The 15143-nt window shown below is 37.6% G+C and overlaps 1 protein-coding gene across 1 annotated transcript in view; it reads left to right on the top strand.

The window, feature by feature from the left end:
- The first annotated feature begins 5819 nt into the window (after positions 1-5819).
- DPH6 (diphthamine biosynthesis 6) overlaps positions 5820-15143 on the top strand; it is a 205549-nt gene continuing 196225 nt past the window's right edge. Inside the window, exons 1-3 of the mRNA XM_084288587.1 lie at positions 5820-5936; positions 9811-9905; positions 12290-12483. Of these exons, the coding sequence (XP_084144713.1) occupies positions 5914-5936; positions 9811-9905; positions 12290-12483 (312 nt within the window). The 5' untranslated portion in view covers positions 5820-5913. The remainder of the gene's footprint in view (positions 5937-9810; positions 9906-12289; positions 12484-15143) is intronic.

Genomic DNA, 15143 nt, shown 5'->3' with positions numbered 1-15143 from the left:
TTTTTAAAGTTATTAAAATTATTTGTACTGGCATAATTAAACAGAATAGGAACAGTGGAGTACAGAGAAAACAGTAATTTTTATTACTTAAAGCTATGTTATAGGTATTTTGTGGTATGGGAAGATTCTGCAGTGAAACAAATGGGCCAAAAAAAGCTGCAGTTTGCTTATTCCCCCAAAACTTCAACAGCTTTAGCCTACTCAAATGTTCTTAATCACTGATGAACTGCAGAACCATTTAGTGAGTAATGATCCCTAATTATATACTACCACAAGAAGATGCTATAGTTCATTTTAGATTTGCATTATACCAGTTCAATTTTCTGACTCCTTTCTTTAAAGCTGTTTCTCTAAAATTCAGTGTCTCTTTAAAAATATCCCAGTCATTTTTGCCTACAACATTCCCAGAGGTTTAACTCATGATGATGGAGAAGATACTGTAGCTTAACTTCATTATCTAGATAGCTAATTCCTCTCTGTTCTCATGGGTTATTATGCATGACCACATTTTTCCAAGGTGTTTTGTTACCATCAAATAGATGGCTAACTCCCAATAAATTACAGCCTATAGCTATAGATTCAAAGCTGTTGGATGATGAACACTTTATAAGGATTATTGAGTCTAAACAATCTTCTTATCCTCTGGAATGGCTAATAAGAGATCATAGTCCCTAATATATAGAAATGCTCCAAAATTTTCATTTTCAGTCGTCTTTGGCAGTTAATAGAGTTTCACAGGAAACATTTAATGTTATATAATAGAAACTTTGTTTTGAATCTTTTATGTGCAATGCAACATTTATAGTATAAATTCACCTCTGATCCACATTTGTATCAATGTAGCATTGGAAGAGCTTTCGCATTTGTTTTGTATTTAAAAATCTCATGCAAATTTAAAAATCGAAATGCTTATTTCTAAAAATGTGGTTTTTATTTACTTGTGAGAAAAGGAGAGGAGAATATAAGGGACTGTTTAACCTGTAAATATAACATATATTCTTAACTTTTCCGTTGCAATCAAAATTAATGTAAATTAGAACAGAAACTACTACAGGCTCCACTGAGGTGGAGGTACTCAGATATTTTTTTCCTCATTGAGGGTATTGAAGGACTTCACTTGGTGAAAAAGAGAGTAAACTCTACCGAACTAAACACAACAGAAAAAAGGTAAATGAAAGATTTTGCCAGTCACACTTGACAGTTTCTCTTGGTGGTAATTACTGTTAGTGCTTTTACTAAAATAAAAATTTTGAACACTGAAAACAGATCTAGTCAAGGGGAAAAACTGTTCAGCTTCCACTGAATATTAATTTTAACTTGTGCTATTGTGTGCTGGAAATGGAAACAATCTGGTCATTTTCATGGAAGCATGGCCACAAAAGGTTAATATTGTTCTTTTGACTCACTGAACTGTAGGTTGATTAACAAAAAGGTAAGTGTTTATCAAAAGTTTAGAAAAAGTGGAACCAAATAGATACCTTTACCTATTAGTCAAGAACACATAATAATGCTATCTTGGGCTAAATTCTGTCTCTGTTACAGTGGACAACAAATATAGGTCTGTGAGTCATCTTGAATGCTAGAGGATGAAGGAAGGTTGTTGGATTTCATAGTTCTGCAGAAATAGGTCAAGTCATCTAGGAAAATGACAAGCCTTATCAGAACTAGGAATTATAGGATAGCTGTATATATTTTTAGTAGAGCTTGCATGGAGCACTTGAAAGAAAGGAGCCCGAAGGCCTGGTAAGTCAGCCTCCACCTGCAGTGTGGATGATGAGAGCAATATCTGTGTGAATAGCTGGAGATGGACCTGAAGTCACTGCATGCCTACTTTGATCTAAAAAGAGGTGAATGGTATGACAAGGTGTTCAAGATAATTTCAGTAGGCTGTATTATCTCAGGCATAATGCCCTGGTAGCACCGTAGCACAGCATTCAGCAAAACAGCAAAGCTGTTTATATCTGGTGAGCTTGAAATGTAGACAGAATGACCTTGAGTCCCCATGACCAGATGGGGAGATATGCCTTCCAAAATCCCTTTCATTCAGCTTTTAGTATGTCAATACATCTCACATTTCCAAACTGGAAGTTTGTTTTTTTTTCTTCCCCAAAAAAATTAACTTCATTGTATCTCATGGATGAGTTTATAATATCCTGTTAACTGTGAAGTAAGTGGAAATTTGGGAAAGTTGTCAATGGCAGGCAGCTCAAGGACCTAGCTTCACAGTTCCTTAGTTAAAGACAGAAGTACTCTCCTTTAAAATCTACAATCCTTTTTCTGCAGTACACAGACAGCCTGGGGCAGTGAAATGCTGCCACCTGTTTGGAGGGAAACACCTCTCTACCTGTGGGAGGGCTACAGGAGTGTACCTCCATGCAAGGCAGTAATGGTAAGTCACCAGCCACACCAATGGAAACCCTTGCGCTCAGGTTTGGGGCTTGGCTCAGTGAGTAAAGGAGGAGGCGATTCTCCAAATCTTTGTTTTTAAATGGAAATGTTCTTCTAACACTATGTCTACGTTATATATGCAGTATTCTGTTACTTACTGGTGATTATAATAGGAAATCTTTTAATTAAGAACTTCAGCCGTTCACCTTTAACTGCCAATCACTGGATAATTGGCCCTTTTCTAATAGGCACTGCAGCTCAGGTATGCTAAAATGACTGTTTCTCAGAATAACTTACTGAAGGTAAGTTATTTTTGGAACTCATTTATAAGAGAACTTAATTAACTATTCCAGGTCATTAGGGATACTGCACTGCATTTTTTAATCCTCTGACAGGTTCTTCCAGTTATATTAATTCATTATTATTATTTTCAACTTTCTAGGCAGAAAATGGTGAGACAGAAGCACTGAGCCATCACTGGCTTTCTGCACAAACTAACCAGTACCGATCCAAGAATAAAGGCAGCTTTGGTGAATTTTGTTGCTTCAGCTCCTGCCACAGTAGAGTTGAATGTCACTTGGGGCAATCAGCTTGAGAGAGGATGCACAGCTTTGTCCACTGTCATATGGCAAAACTTTTAAGAGCAGTGACTCTAGACCAGAGATATTTCATCAGGTGGATGAGAGTGAAAAGATTTACTCACTGCATATATTACAAATTATATGAAAACAGCACACTTCTGGTAAAAAATACAGATTTGTTTTGCAGACCCACTTTACTATTCAACTTTGAAACACATCACGTATTCTGGGAGCCAAATCCCACTTTTTATTAGTGCAAGTAACTTTTGATGCCTTCGATTGGAAGGTAAAAATCTAGTCTCACTAGCAAATTAAGCAGACTTTGGTCCTGCAGTGTCATATGTAACTTCTACTTCAAACAACAAGTCTGACTTGTAAGTGGAAATTTGTTTTCTGAAAGCTGTAAAACTGAATGCAATAGAACCATCTGCTGAAAAAGAAGCAGTATTGTATCAGAGTAGAGTAATAATAATGAACCTTTGAGAGAGTAGAGGATTTCAAAATTATTCTCCTTTCTAGATCTTCTAACAATGACACTTAAAAGAGAGCTTGACACATCTTTGAATTTGTTATAAAGTTGTGTGATTAAATGTATTGATTTTATAGCATTTTCATTTTCCAAAGAAGCAGAATAACTTTTGTATATGACTTTTTGACTTTCCATGTACTATTGCTAAATATTGTAAATGAACATCTTTTAAATGTTCATAACTACTAGCTGAATTATTCCTTCTTTTGATAACCAAAACTAAAAATATTTCATTCTGGAACAGAAAGAAATGTGTGATAAAAAAGAGATGTGTGATAAAATATTGCTTTTTTGTTTTGTTTTGTTTTCAATAAATTAAATACTTTGGTCTGACATTTTTACAGTTCCTCGGAGGTGTGGTTATTGTCTACCAGCACACCTAGTATGCAGCACTGCTTCATTCAATTCAGTAATCTCAGCTAAAATCTCTCAAATCCCCTGGATTTGCATCTTTAATTCAGAAGAGGTCTCCATTACCTAAGACCAAAAAAAAAAAAAAGTCCCCACTAAAACCACCACCCTCTCATCATTCATGTCTAAGTAACCCTGGTCCAGATCATCTAAGATGTGTTGAAGAAAAGGCTATCTAAGAATTATATTTCAAGTCATCATCACTATACTACAAGGAAATCAATCTGTCCTGTAAGTAAAAAAATTGTCTCATAACTGCTGGCTTGTGATGGCCAAAGCGTGAACTAAGATTTATTTTTTAAATGTTATTTTTCATAACTCTTTCTATACAGAAAAATTGATGTTGTGGTTCCCACACCTTCACAACAACTTATCTAGTTAAGTTTTATACTGATTGTCATTTCTTAACTTTTCAGAAGTGCATTTAGTAAGTCAGTTATCACCTTCATATCTGCCCACAATTAACCACTATTTTACAAGTTTCAATTTGTACTGTACAAATCACACAAAGTCACAAATTACTTGGGGAAAAAAGAAAAAAAAAAATAAACTTTTTTCATGAGCTATAAAAAAAAAATCTTAAATACTATAGTTGTCTCACTAGGTATTTCAGAATTTATTTTGGCACACTTATCACTGAAAATAAAGTGCTTTTTCTTAGAATGTTTTCTTCTCTATTTTCTTCCATCTCTTCTCTTCCTGGGAACTTCATACCCAACAAATTGTGAGCAGGGAACTTGTTTGTTAGAATCTTGCATAAAGTCTCAATGGTACAGGTTGTTACACAGCTTGTATAACATATCGCACAGGGCTGGTAAGTTAGCACCCGCAACGTATAAAAGCATACCCTTCATCCCAGCTCTGAGGAACAAAACCTTTTACGTTAGTTGCACTGGTTGCTGTAATGCAATTCAGTAGGTATTATGAGTCAGGAGCTCCTGGTCACTGCCCGTGGATAGGCTGGGTATAGCCATAACCAGGGGTACCGCAGGGTAGTGGAGCCAGGCAGTGCAGGGGGCTCACCCTGACAGTGAGCACCCTTGACTTTCCACAGCAAACTCCATCCAGGGGAGCAACAAGCAGTACAGCAGAGATCCCTTGTCCACATTTTAAGTGCACAAGCCTGGGGAGCTGTAGGCCCTCAGACTGCTCTGCAACATACAGACATGGTTCAAACCCCCCCTCCCCCCCCGAAGTGTTTTTATTTGGTGGTCTAACACTTAAGTCTATTTACTCGACTGAACGCTATTTGGGATGACTTATCAGCAGAAATAACCCAGTAAATTTCTCCTGTGACTCGGGAGAAAGAAAATTGTGCCCGGATTTGGAGACAAGGCGTTTGTAGCAGCTTTCTGCCGATTCAGCCTAGAAACCTATAGGGGATATAGTACGACACGCACAGCGGCGGGATCGTTCAGAAAGCTGACCCACATGAGCCCCACACGAGGTTTCTGGCCCAGCGCTGCAGGTGGACATTTTAGCGTGCAGCGCAGCGCCGAGGCCTGCAGCAGGCAGACCTCCTCCTGCCCGCCTCCCCCTCCGGCGTCCGCAACGCCGGCTCCCGGGGGACTAACAGGGCAGGGGCCCCTCGGAGGGGCCGATGCTGACCCCGCCACCTCGGGGCGAGCCCCGCGGTGCTCCCCGCAGCACCCGGCAGCGCCGGCCCGGCCCGGCCCCGCGGCCTGCCCTCACATAGGCGCCCCGCGCGGTGCCTCCGCCGCCGCTCCGCCCGCCGCCCCGCAGCCGGGCCGCCACCGGCCGCTGCGCATCGGTCCCCGCTTCCCGGCTGCGGCAGGGAGCGGCCGCCCGGGCCGGCGCAGGGCGAGGCGGCGGCGGCCCGGCGAGCCCGCCGGTAGCTCGGGCAGGCAGTTTGCGCGGCCGCCCCGGGAGGAGGGCGCGCTGCAGGGAGGCGGCCGGGCGGCAGCGGGAGCACACGGCGGGGCCGGCGGCGTGCGCGGGTGGCGGGCTGGCTGGGCTCCGTCCCGTCGTGGGGCAGTGGGCGCCATGCGGGTGGTGGCTCTCATCAGGTAACGGGCCAGGGCGGCCGACAGGGGGGGAGGGCGCGGGGGACAGGCCGGGGTCGTGCTCCGCCTAGCGCCGTCCTCCGGCCCGGCCCCGCGCCTGCTGTCCGCCGCCCCGGCCCGGCTCCGCGGGAGGGAGGAGGGAGGGAAGCAGGGCTGCGGGGGCAGCGGCTGTGTGGGGCTGCGGGCTGGAGGTCCCCGCCTGCAGGCAGCGAGAGGTCTGCAGCGGCTTCTGCATTCGCCTCCCCTCGCTGCCGGAACACGGGCGAGAGCTCTCTGTAAAAACACAGCAAAACATGCACCCCCCAAAACAACCACCCGCCCACCCAAAACAAGATTCTTGCATAAGAAAAACCTTATGCCCGAGCTGCCTGCCTGGGGCTGCGGGGCCTTTGCCAAGTCCCGGACAGTCAGGGGGAGTTTGCTATTTTCAGTTCAGTTCTCAGATTTATTTTTTTTTCCCCCAATATCTTATCATCTCCTATGATAGCTTTCCTAGTGTGTCTTCTGAGAGGCATTTAATTTTGCTCACTTTAAAAAAGACAGAGCTTCCTTGTTTAATAGTTGCAGTTTGACACAGCCCTGTCTTCTGGGGCTGCTTTTTTTGCACTCCACATAGTCCTGCTGCTTTTGTCAGTTTCTACAGTTGTACTGTAAACAGCCTTTTTTTTTTTTTAATAATTTTTTAAAAGAGATTAATACTAGTTTGTTTTCCTAACAAAGACAGGTGCAGTGCATTCCTTTCTTGAGAAATAATAGTGAATTAGAAGACACCAAGCTAGGGAACCTGTAAATGGAAAAGGGTTGTGTGTATATGAGCAGAGCATTTTTATTTTTGGGTGTACTAACTTTCCTGAAGTCTTAACATTTAATCTATTAAATTCTCTCAGGCAGTGTAGAATGTCAAGGCCTGTTGAAATTGTGGTTTGGCCCCAACAATTACAAGTCACTGCAAACATCATCCAAATTATACAACAAATGCTAATTACACTTCTCAAGACCTGCTTAAATACAGAGTAGGAAAATCAGCTTCAGTGCTTTTTCTTCTTTTAGAGATAAGATTCAGTCTTCCAGGTTTATTTATTTTGATATTTTCTAAGCAGAGGAATGTGTTAAAAGGCAGGATGAAATAAAATCCTAAAACAGGTTTGAAACACAATTGCTATTTTAATGGGCAGTTTTACAAGGATGGATTTAGTTTCAGTAATAGTTTTAAGAAGAGTTTTAAAGAGACATCAAAGTGTCTGAAATCTTTGTAACAGAGCTAGCCTCAAAGATCAGAAGAAAAAAAAAGTGGTTCTTACTTTTGAAAAGGTCAGGATTATGTATAAAACTACTTCAGCCTGTTTCTTTTTCTTCTAAAATGTTGCCCACACTTAAAGTTGATAGTCGTGCTATTAAAGTGGTATTTACGGGCTAAACCCTGTATTGTATATTGTGCTAAATCATAGACTTTTTAAAGCCGGTCTTCCAACTGAAATACGTTTTTTTCAACTCTTTAATTCTTCTAGAATTTTCTGACTGTAAATGGTTATATTTGTCAATAGCAAGTACTTTTTTTTTTTTTTTTTTTTTTTTTTTTTCCCAGAATTCTTTTATGGAATTATGTCTTTACATTACCCTACTTTTTTTCTTCTAATATTTTGTTAATTGATAAGCCTACCTGTTGACATACCTGGAGGACTGTCAAAACTAGTCCTGTTTGTGGCCCAGCTTCGTACACTTCTATACAAAAAGGCTTTGTGGTTTCTTCTGTGATGACAACTGAGAGGAGTTTCCAGGCAACGTTTTCAAAGCTACTTCAGTATCTGTCTTCATAGCTCTTCTTAGTGCCTTTTTTTATTTTTCTTTTTTTTTCTTCTTTTTCACACCAACACAGCCTAGCTCTCAGCCAGGCTGGGCCTATGCTGGGTCCACCTTCCTCCCACACTATTGATGTCTGGCTTCATTGGCCTTAATTGCCGTGTGTTTTACAGTTAGATTAGAAGACCTTGTTGGTGGGCACTATTTCCATTTGTTTCTTGACAGTTATTTTCTAGGGCTACGATAACAATAATGCAGAAAATAAATATTATAGTAGCATGTGATACAGAAGGTACTCTAGAAATTTTGGTCAAATTTGGAAAATCTGAATGTAGCCTCATCTTAAAATGATAAATTTGAATTCAACTAATTGTAATTAATGTAAAAGATTAATAGGTTTATTCTGGTGTCTTTTTTATTTTTAATTTAAAATTTAATTTAAAAATAATTCAGTTTTAATATTGAAATGCTCTAAACAGCGTAGGGAAATATCAGCTGTCATAATTATTTTTCTTGTTTGGAGTTGAAATTAGAGCTAGTGGGAGGCTCATACTTTGAAAATGAAGCCATTCAGAAAGAAAAGAGCCTTTGTCTCAGTATGTGTCTGTTAAACCTGAAATTTCACTTTATGAAATGAATGCTGTGTTTTCAAGCTATCAAGCGCAGTATCCAGAACTAATGATTTTATACTTTTGTCTGTATATAGATTAGAAGAAAGTTGTAGGTATGCATGAAAATAATGTCAGGTACAGATGGAACCTCAAATTAGAAATCTACTCATTATCATATTTATATTTACTTTTATAACACTGAAACATAAGCACCTGCTTTATGTAAAGTACAAAAGGATGCCATGTTGTTGATACTATTTCTACTTGAGGTTTGAGTTACACAGTTACAATTAAGGTCAGCATACAGAACTTTAGCATGGATAAAATGAAGGGGAATAGCTTCAAGCTCTTGCATAAAGGGTAGATAAGACAGGAAACTTTTTGTTGAAAAAGCTGAAGAAATTTGATAGTAATACTGTGGCCACAAGGAAACTGGTGGCCTGTTGTAGCAAGGATTGTTTGTTACCACTGTCTGTTGTCCTCTCCCTGTCTCAGTGAGTGTAAGGCAAGGAGTAGTTTTACGGAGCTGATCTAGATCTGTGTTCCAGTTCCTGCCCTAGGCTGATTTTTGCAGTTGTAGGTTGAAGGCTGGGAATCTGAACGTAGGTTTTGTAAATGGTGTATATGCTACACCAGTCTTCATTTTGCTGTGAGACTGTAACATTTCTTTGATAGGGATTAACATTTGTGGAAAAGCTTCTGTTTCAGTTCCACCAGGAGAGCAGGATTCTTTCCTCATTGAGAGTAGAAAAGGTTCCAGTAGGTCTTACTGGACCCTTACTGGATTCAATTCAGTCAAACTTAATTCTCCATGTTTATGGTATCATCTCTTGGCCTCAGAAAAGAATATTGTTCTGCTTGTTTTTCTATTTATTTTTTTAATCAGCTCTCATAATTGTTATCTGCAGGTATCTGTTGTAAAAAATGGCATGTTCCATGCAGAGCCAACTGAAATTACTACCTGTAATAATCATAACTTCTGGCAATGGGATGTACAAATGTACAAAATGTTGAAACTTTTGCAGATCTATCTCATGAAGTATAAATATTATTACTAAATGAGTGTCTTTATCTAAAATGACTGCTAACACTGGTGGCTCTCTGGAACAGATACTGGTGGTTTTTTGTGGGTTTACTCCTTGATAATCCTTGTTCTGAAGGGATTCCAGTTTAACTGTTTGTTTGTTTTTGTGGAAGTTCTCTTATAAGAAATGGGAAAAAGATTAGAACTGGATGCATGCTTTATGGATGCTGTATATAGATATTATGCGTATCTATACAAACATTGTTTAAGCTTTACTATGGTGAAATCATCCTTATGCTCCTGCTAATATTTTGCATTTTATTTGAAAACTTTGTAACCAGCTCTGTTGATACTAAATTTTAGCAGCTAGGCAAAAGCCATAAGGGGCTAAAATTTTTAGCAGCATTTTTACTTAATTGCCACTGTTTTATTTTTCTTACAGTGGTGGGAAGGACAGCTGTTATAATATGATGCAATGTGTTGCTGCTGGGCATCAGATTGTTGCTCTAGCCAATTTAAGACCTGCTGAAAGCACAGGTAGGAAAGCTTTAATTCTTATGTTTGTTTGTTTGTTTGTTTTTCTCTTTTTTTTTTTTATTTAATTAGAAGCAACGGATGCACAACTGTGCCTGTCTTAGGTTCCTTTGTATATATGTATTTATATAGATTTGGTTATTGAAGGGCTTATTGAAGAAATCCCAGAGCCTGAGGAAAAATGTTTTTTTCCTTCAGGGGAGGGGGACATCACACAAGATGAAGATCAGTTAAAAGAAAGACTTACACAAATTGAAAAAGGGAAAATACAAATGTTTTAGTGGTGTATGAAGAGGTTGTACGCGTTCAGTAGCTCAAATAGTAAAAGGTGGTACAGGACATCACTGAACAAAACAAACACCCTATTTCTAGAGATGCTTTAAACTGGCATAAACCATACAAGTTGCAAAAAATAAGCAGCTGTTTTGCAGCTGCTTGCTTGTGTTTTTATCCTCATTTGTCTTCCTCCATTATTCTAGCCCAGCATTTGTGAACTGGATCAAGGAACCAATTGGATTGCAATTGACCTTGGTGCACATTCTTCCTCCCTTTTTCCTTCCTTCTAGCTTGGATCAGAAATGATCAGTTCCTCACAGGCTAGGCCTAGGCTTATTGTTGTGAAAGATAATGGGAGCAACTCATTGGTCTAAGCCAGTGGTGAGGTAAGAGGGGGAGATGACTACTGCTTACTTCTGTGTTGGACTAGAACGTAAAATGAAGTGATTTGTTACCCAGCTGGTAGGGGAGTATAATAAATATGTTAAAATATATTACCATATGTTAACTTTTCAATGTATGTTAAACAGTTAAGCATGATACCTGGAAACTGCATGTTAGGAAACTATACAGAGGAAGTGAAACAAAATGGGAGCTGACATCACAAATGAGTCATGGACAGAACTGGCAAATGCTTGGGAATACAGTAACAATTTATTTTCTTTGTAGCTAGGACATAATCATCTCTAATCTTGTTGAAGTATGTTGTCTTTAATTTATCCACATCAGAAATGTAGTATATTGTCATTAAAATCATAAAATGCTCTCTTTAAGTGTGTAGTTGGAAATTTTGTGGAAAGTTAATTGAGGTGCTTCAGGCAATGGTGGATTCTATGCCATTCATTTTATTTTATCTTGTACCACTGTTGCCTGGAGAGTCTCAATTAATAAAGAAACTCAGTATTCTGAACTGGATATCAGTTTAAAGACCTTGTCATATTTTATGTATGTTGAAAAATACTGAGTTTTCTTTTATGCCAACTGTTCTGATTTAGCTTGGTTAGTTGTAATTATGGGTTTGGATTTGCCCATTTTGAGCAAATACGTATCTTTGTTACTGTTGCATGGCATCAAATGTGACATGACCTAATTGTTACATCACAAATTATTTACCTTGATCAATATTATAGACCTTTCTCCTTGCAAGAGGTGCTAGAGGTACAGCAGAGGTGCATAATGTGTTTGTGTGTAAATTAAGAGAAGTGACAGTATTAACAAATTAACATTAAAATAGTGAACTGCACTAGCTTTTAATAAATGAGGTGGAAACTTCAGGATTTTTTTTTAACCTATTTGAAAAATTATCTGAAAAATATTTATATATAATCCCTTTATCAGAGAGTTTGTGATTTAGTTGTAATCCACAACACCTGTATTTTAACTCTTTCCCCCCTCCCCTCATTTGTTAGCTACAAATTACTTACAAGAAAATTCAGTTAACTTTTTTTCTCCTGATTAAGGAAACAGCAGCAAAGACTTGATTACGTTCTGAGCTTAATTATTAAAAGGACTGAAGGTAGAATCCTCCTCTCCTCTCCTCTCCTCTCTTTTTGTTTTTGACATGTTAACTAATGTCAAAACATTGTAGCATTGTAGCAATCTACTTTTATTCCATTTAGGCTCAAATAACCTGCTCTTGTCTCTTGATGACCACGATAACAATTTAAACAGTAAAAATTTTGGAAATTGTGACAACCTATTGCTTATTTTCACTGTTGCACTGCACTCCAGATTTCTTGCACCGAATATGCTGAAATGGACTTAGGTTTGTGCCTCTGAGATATGCTTGTATTTGAATTACCATATAAATAATAGCAGAATTGGACCAGTTCAAGATATTTGGATGAAGCAGGGAGGAATACCAAAGGAGAAGTAGTCTGCACAATTTCCAAATAGTTAGCATGTTCTTGACATAGTCTGTTGGGTATAGAAAGCCATCCTTTTTTTTTTTTTTTTTTTCCTTTCCATGTTTATAGAGGTAATGTCAGCAAACATCTGTTCGTGAACCAAAAAATATTAACATCTATACATTCTTAGTGCTTTGAAGTATTATAGTTATCTGTAACTGTTGAAATTATGTACCTACTGTGATTATTTCTTGACTGTGGCAGGGCAGACTGATGAATTGGACAGCTATATGTATCAGACAGTTGGACACCATGCCATTGAGCTCTACGCTGATGCATTGGATTTGCCACTCTATCGTTGTGTCATTAAGGGTACCACCATAAATAGTGGAAGAGTGTATACTGCGTGTCAGGAGGATGAGGTTGAAGACCTTTACCACCTCTTGAAACTTGTTAAGGTATGCTAAATGAAAAGAATGAAATACTTGAGGACAATTATAGCGCTTAAATGTGCTTTTATTGCTTAAATTCCTTGACTCATTTATGAATTTAAGTATGTGATCCACTTAGGTATTTGAGAAAAGCTTTGGACACTTTTATTGTTAAAAAGTTTAACTTTTATTCCTTTGTTCTGCAAATTCCTTTGCACTGCAAATACATGGTGTAACTTTATTCAATTTATTCCCTTTTTCATACAGTGTAAATGAGGCTTATTAATCCACATTTCAGGCCCAAACCAAATGTTTATGTAGTTTGATATTTGAAATAATGCATTGTTTGATTACTTGAATTAGAGGTTTTTGAGGCTTTGTGCATTTATCAACGCATAGAAATTAAGGTATGTACATTTCCATTTGTTTGCTCTTATGCTCTATAAAACAGAATCTATTGCCTGTTTTTATGTTGCAGATAGTTCACAAAGTATTAGAGAATGTTTTATGTTTTTGATTCTGGTAGCCCTCCAACTATATTCTAATATATCATGTAATAGCTGTGGCATTTTATTGTGTTAATGTCTGCAGTGCACAGTACTAAAACAATACGATGTTCAGAAAAACATATTTATGGTTACTAAAAATAAATACACATTTAATTTTACGGATAAAACTGGTAGACCACTTTTTGAAACTTCAGCTGAAGATAGTTTTGGTCTTCAGTTCAGGTATTGAACGTTTTCCAGCACCCTTTCCACTTTTTCTATTTTTTCCATTGAAATTAGAATTGAGATTCATAAACCTTTAGCTTATTCTTTGTTTAGTAGAAAAAAAAATCAAAAAACTTTCAGATTAGACTAAGTGTGGTTTGAATGCAGAGCGCTTTCTGAACCATGTTGAAATTGGATGTTACATTTTTCTAAACATCTTTGAAAGGGAAAATCAAGATCATGTACCTGTGTTGAGTATGAGACTACTCAACAGGAGAATAGTGCATGTAGGCTGTAGCACTCTAGAGTGCTTCATGGAGGTTTTAAATGGAATGTGCATATCATGTAATACAGAAATTTAAAGAAATATGGCATAGCACTTTTATATGTCTTACGAATCCTGATAGTATTAGAAATTAGAAGGACTAGTTAGTATATGCTGTCTCTTAAAGCTGCATGCTAGCAGTTTTCTGCCACAGTGTAAGATAATAAATTACTGATCAATTTAATTAAAAATGGGCAGATTAGAGGCAATTAAGATCATACTTCCTTTTCGATCCTTGCTGTCTTTGGAGAAATGGATGCTTGACATAAATTAATGCTAATGTTAAATCTTGACAACTTCTGCTTTGGAAGTTAATACATGATAATTATAACTACAACTGAAAGAGATGTTATCAAGTTGTCTGGAACCAAATAACTATTTCTTTCCTGTATAGAAATATTAATTCCACTATATGATAGTTTAAAGATACAAATACTAACATAAAGGTTATTTTAACATATTATTACTCTTTGGATAACCCTTGTAGTCTATGAAATTCTGGTGCAAAAGTTTCGGTAGAAGTCTTGCATATTCTGATGAATAATTGTATATAGCAGGTGGAAGTAATCTGCAGGAGCTTTAACTCTTTGTGTTTTTAGTTTTTAGAAAAGGACATGAAACTTCTGTATTGAAAATAATTTAGAAAACTTTTTTATTTTGCACATTTTATGACTGCAGTTTTGTAGCCTTACTATATAAGTTTTAATCACTCATGATTTTCCTTTATTATTTTTTTTTTTTAGATGTTTAAAACAGAGAGCTCAATTTGCTCTCTGTTGAAAGGATAAGTGGAATTCTGCAGGAGGCTTGTAAAAATGCATCCTTAAGTGAACTTAATTTTAAAACACTGGTCAAAATAATGCATCTTAATTTTTCTCTCAAATGGTTTGGGCCTAACTGTGCAGGAAAGGTGTGTCGAGTTGAAAATTGCATAACATGCCTTGCTTTTACATTGTAAAGAATGTTACAATTAAAGGTACTTGTTTAGTTTAAAAAAAAAAAATAATTAAGAACCAACCACATTTGAAAAAACTGGTAGGATGAAATCAAAAGTATATGATTTAAATAAAATAAAATAAAACATTATGAACGCCTGACATTTAAAAGGTTAAATGTTCCTCTGCAGTGCTTGGAAACCCAGGGCAGCAGTCTTGTTGTAGTTCACGGGACTCAAAAAGTGATGTTGACTGCCAATGACTGTAAACCTGTTAACTTTATTGTCCAAAACCTAGATGATTGTAAATTTATATTTACTCTTCTCTTGGGTAATGTCCTATTTTAGATTGTCTTTATTCTGTATATATTTTGAAATATATCAGAGTATTTATATGATGCCTGAATGCATCTAACCTGGCAGTCCTCACTTGATAGTAGTATTTTTACTTTGTGATGCATGTAAATTCTGAATTCTAATGAATAATTTAACTTCTTATCCATATTACTGAATAAGGATTACTGATATCTTTGATTGTCAATATTTGTCACTTTGCATATTGGGGCTTTTTCCAGTAAGCGTGTAAGCTCTAGAGTTTCTTAGTTATCTGAATTATCTTTCAGGTTTTTGTCATGTCTTTATCTTTGATATCAGGAAATGTGTAGAAAAGCTGTTTCTTTCCCTTTAGTGATTAGAAGGAATGAAGCATGCAGGG

The sequence above is a fragment of the Netta rufina genome (assembly GCF_964035555.1).
Source record: "Netta rufina genome assembly, chromosome: 5".
NCBI classification, from domain to species: Eukaryota; Metazoa; Chordata; class Aves; order Anseriformes; family Anatidae; genus Netta; species Netta rufina.
This window is presented reverse-complemented; position numbering and strand designations above follow the sequence as displayed.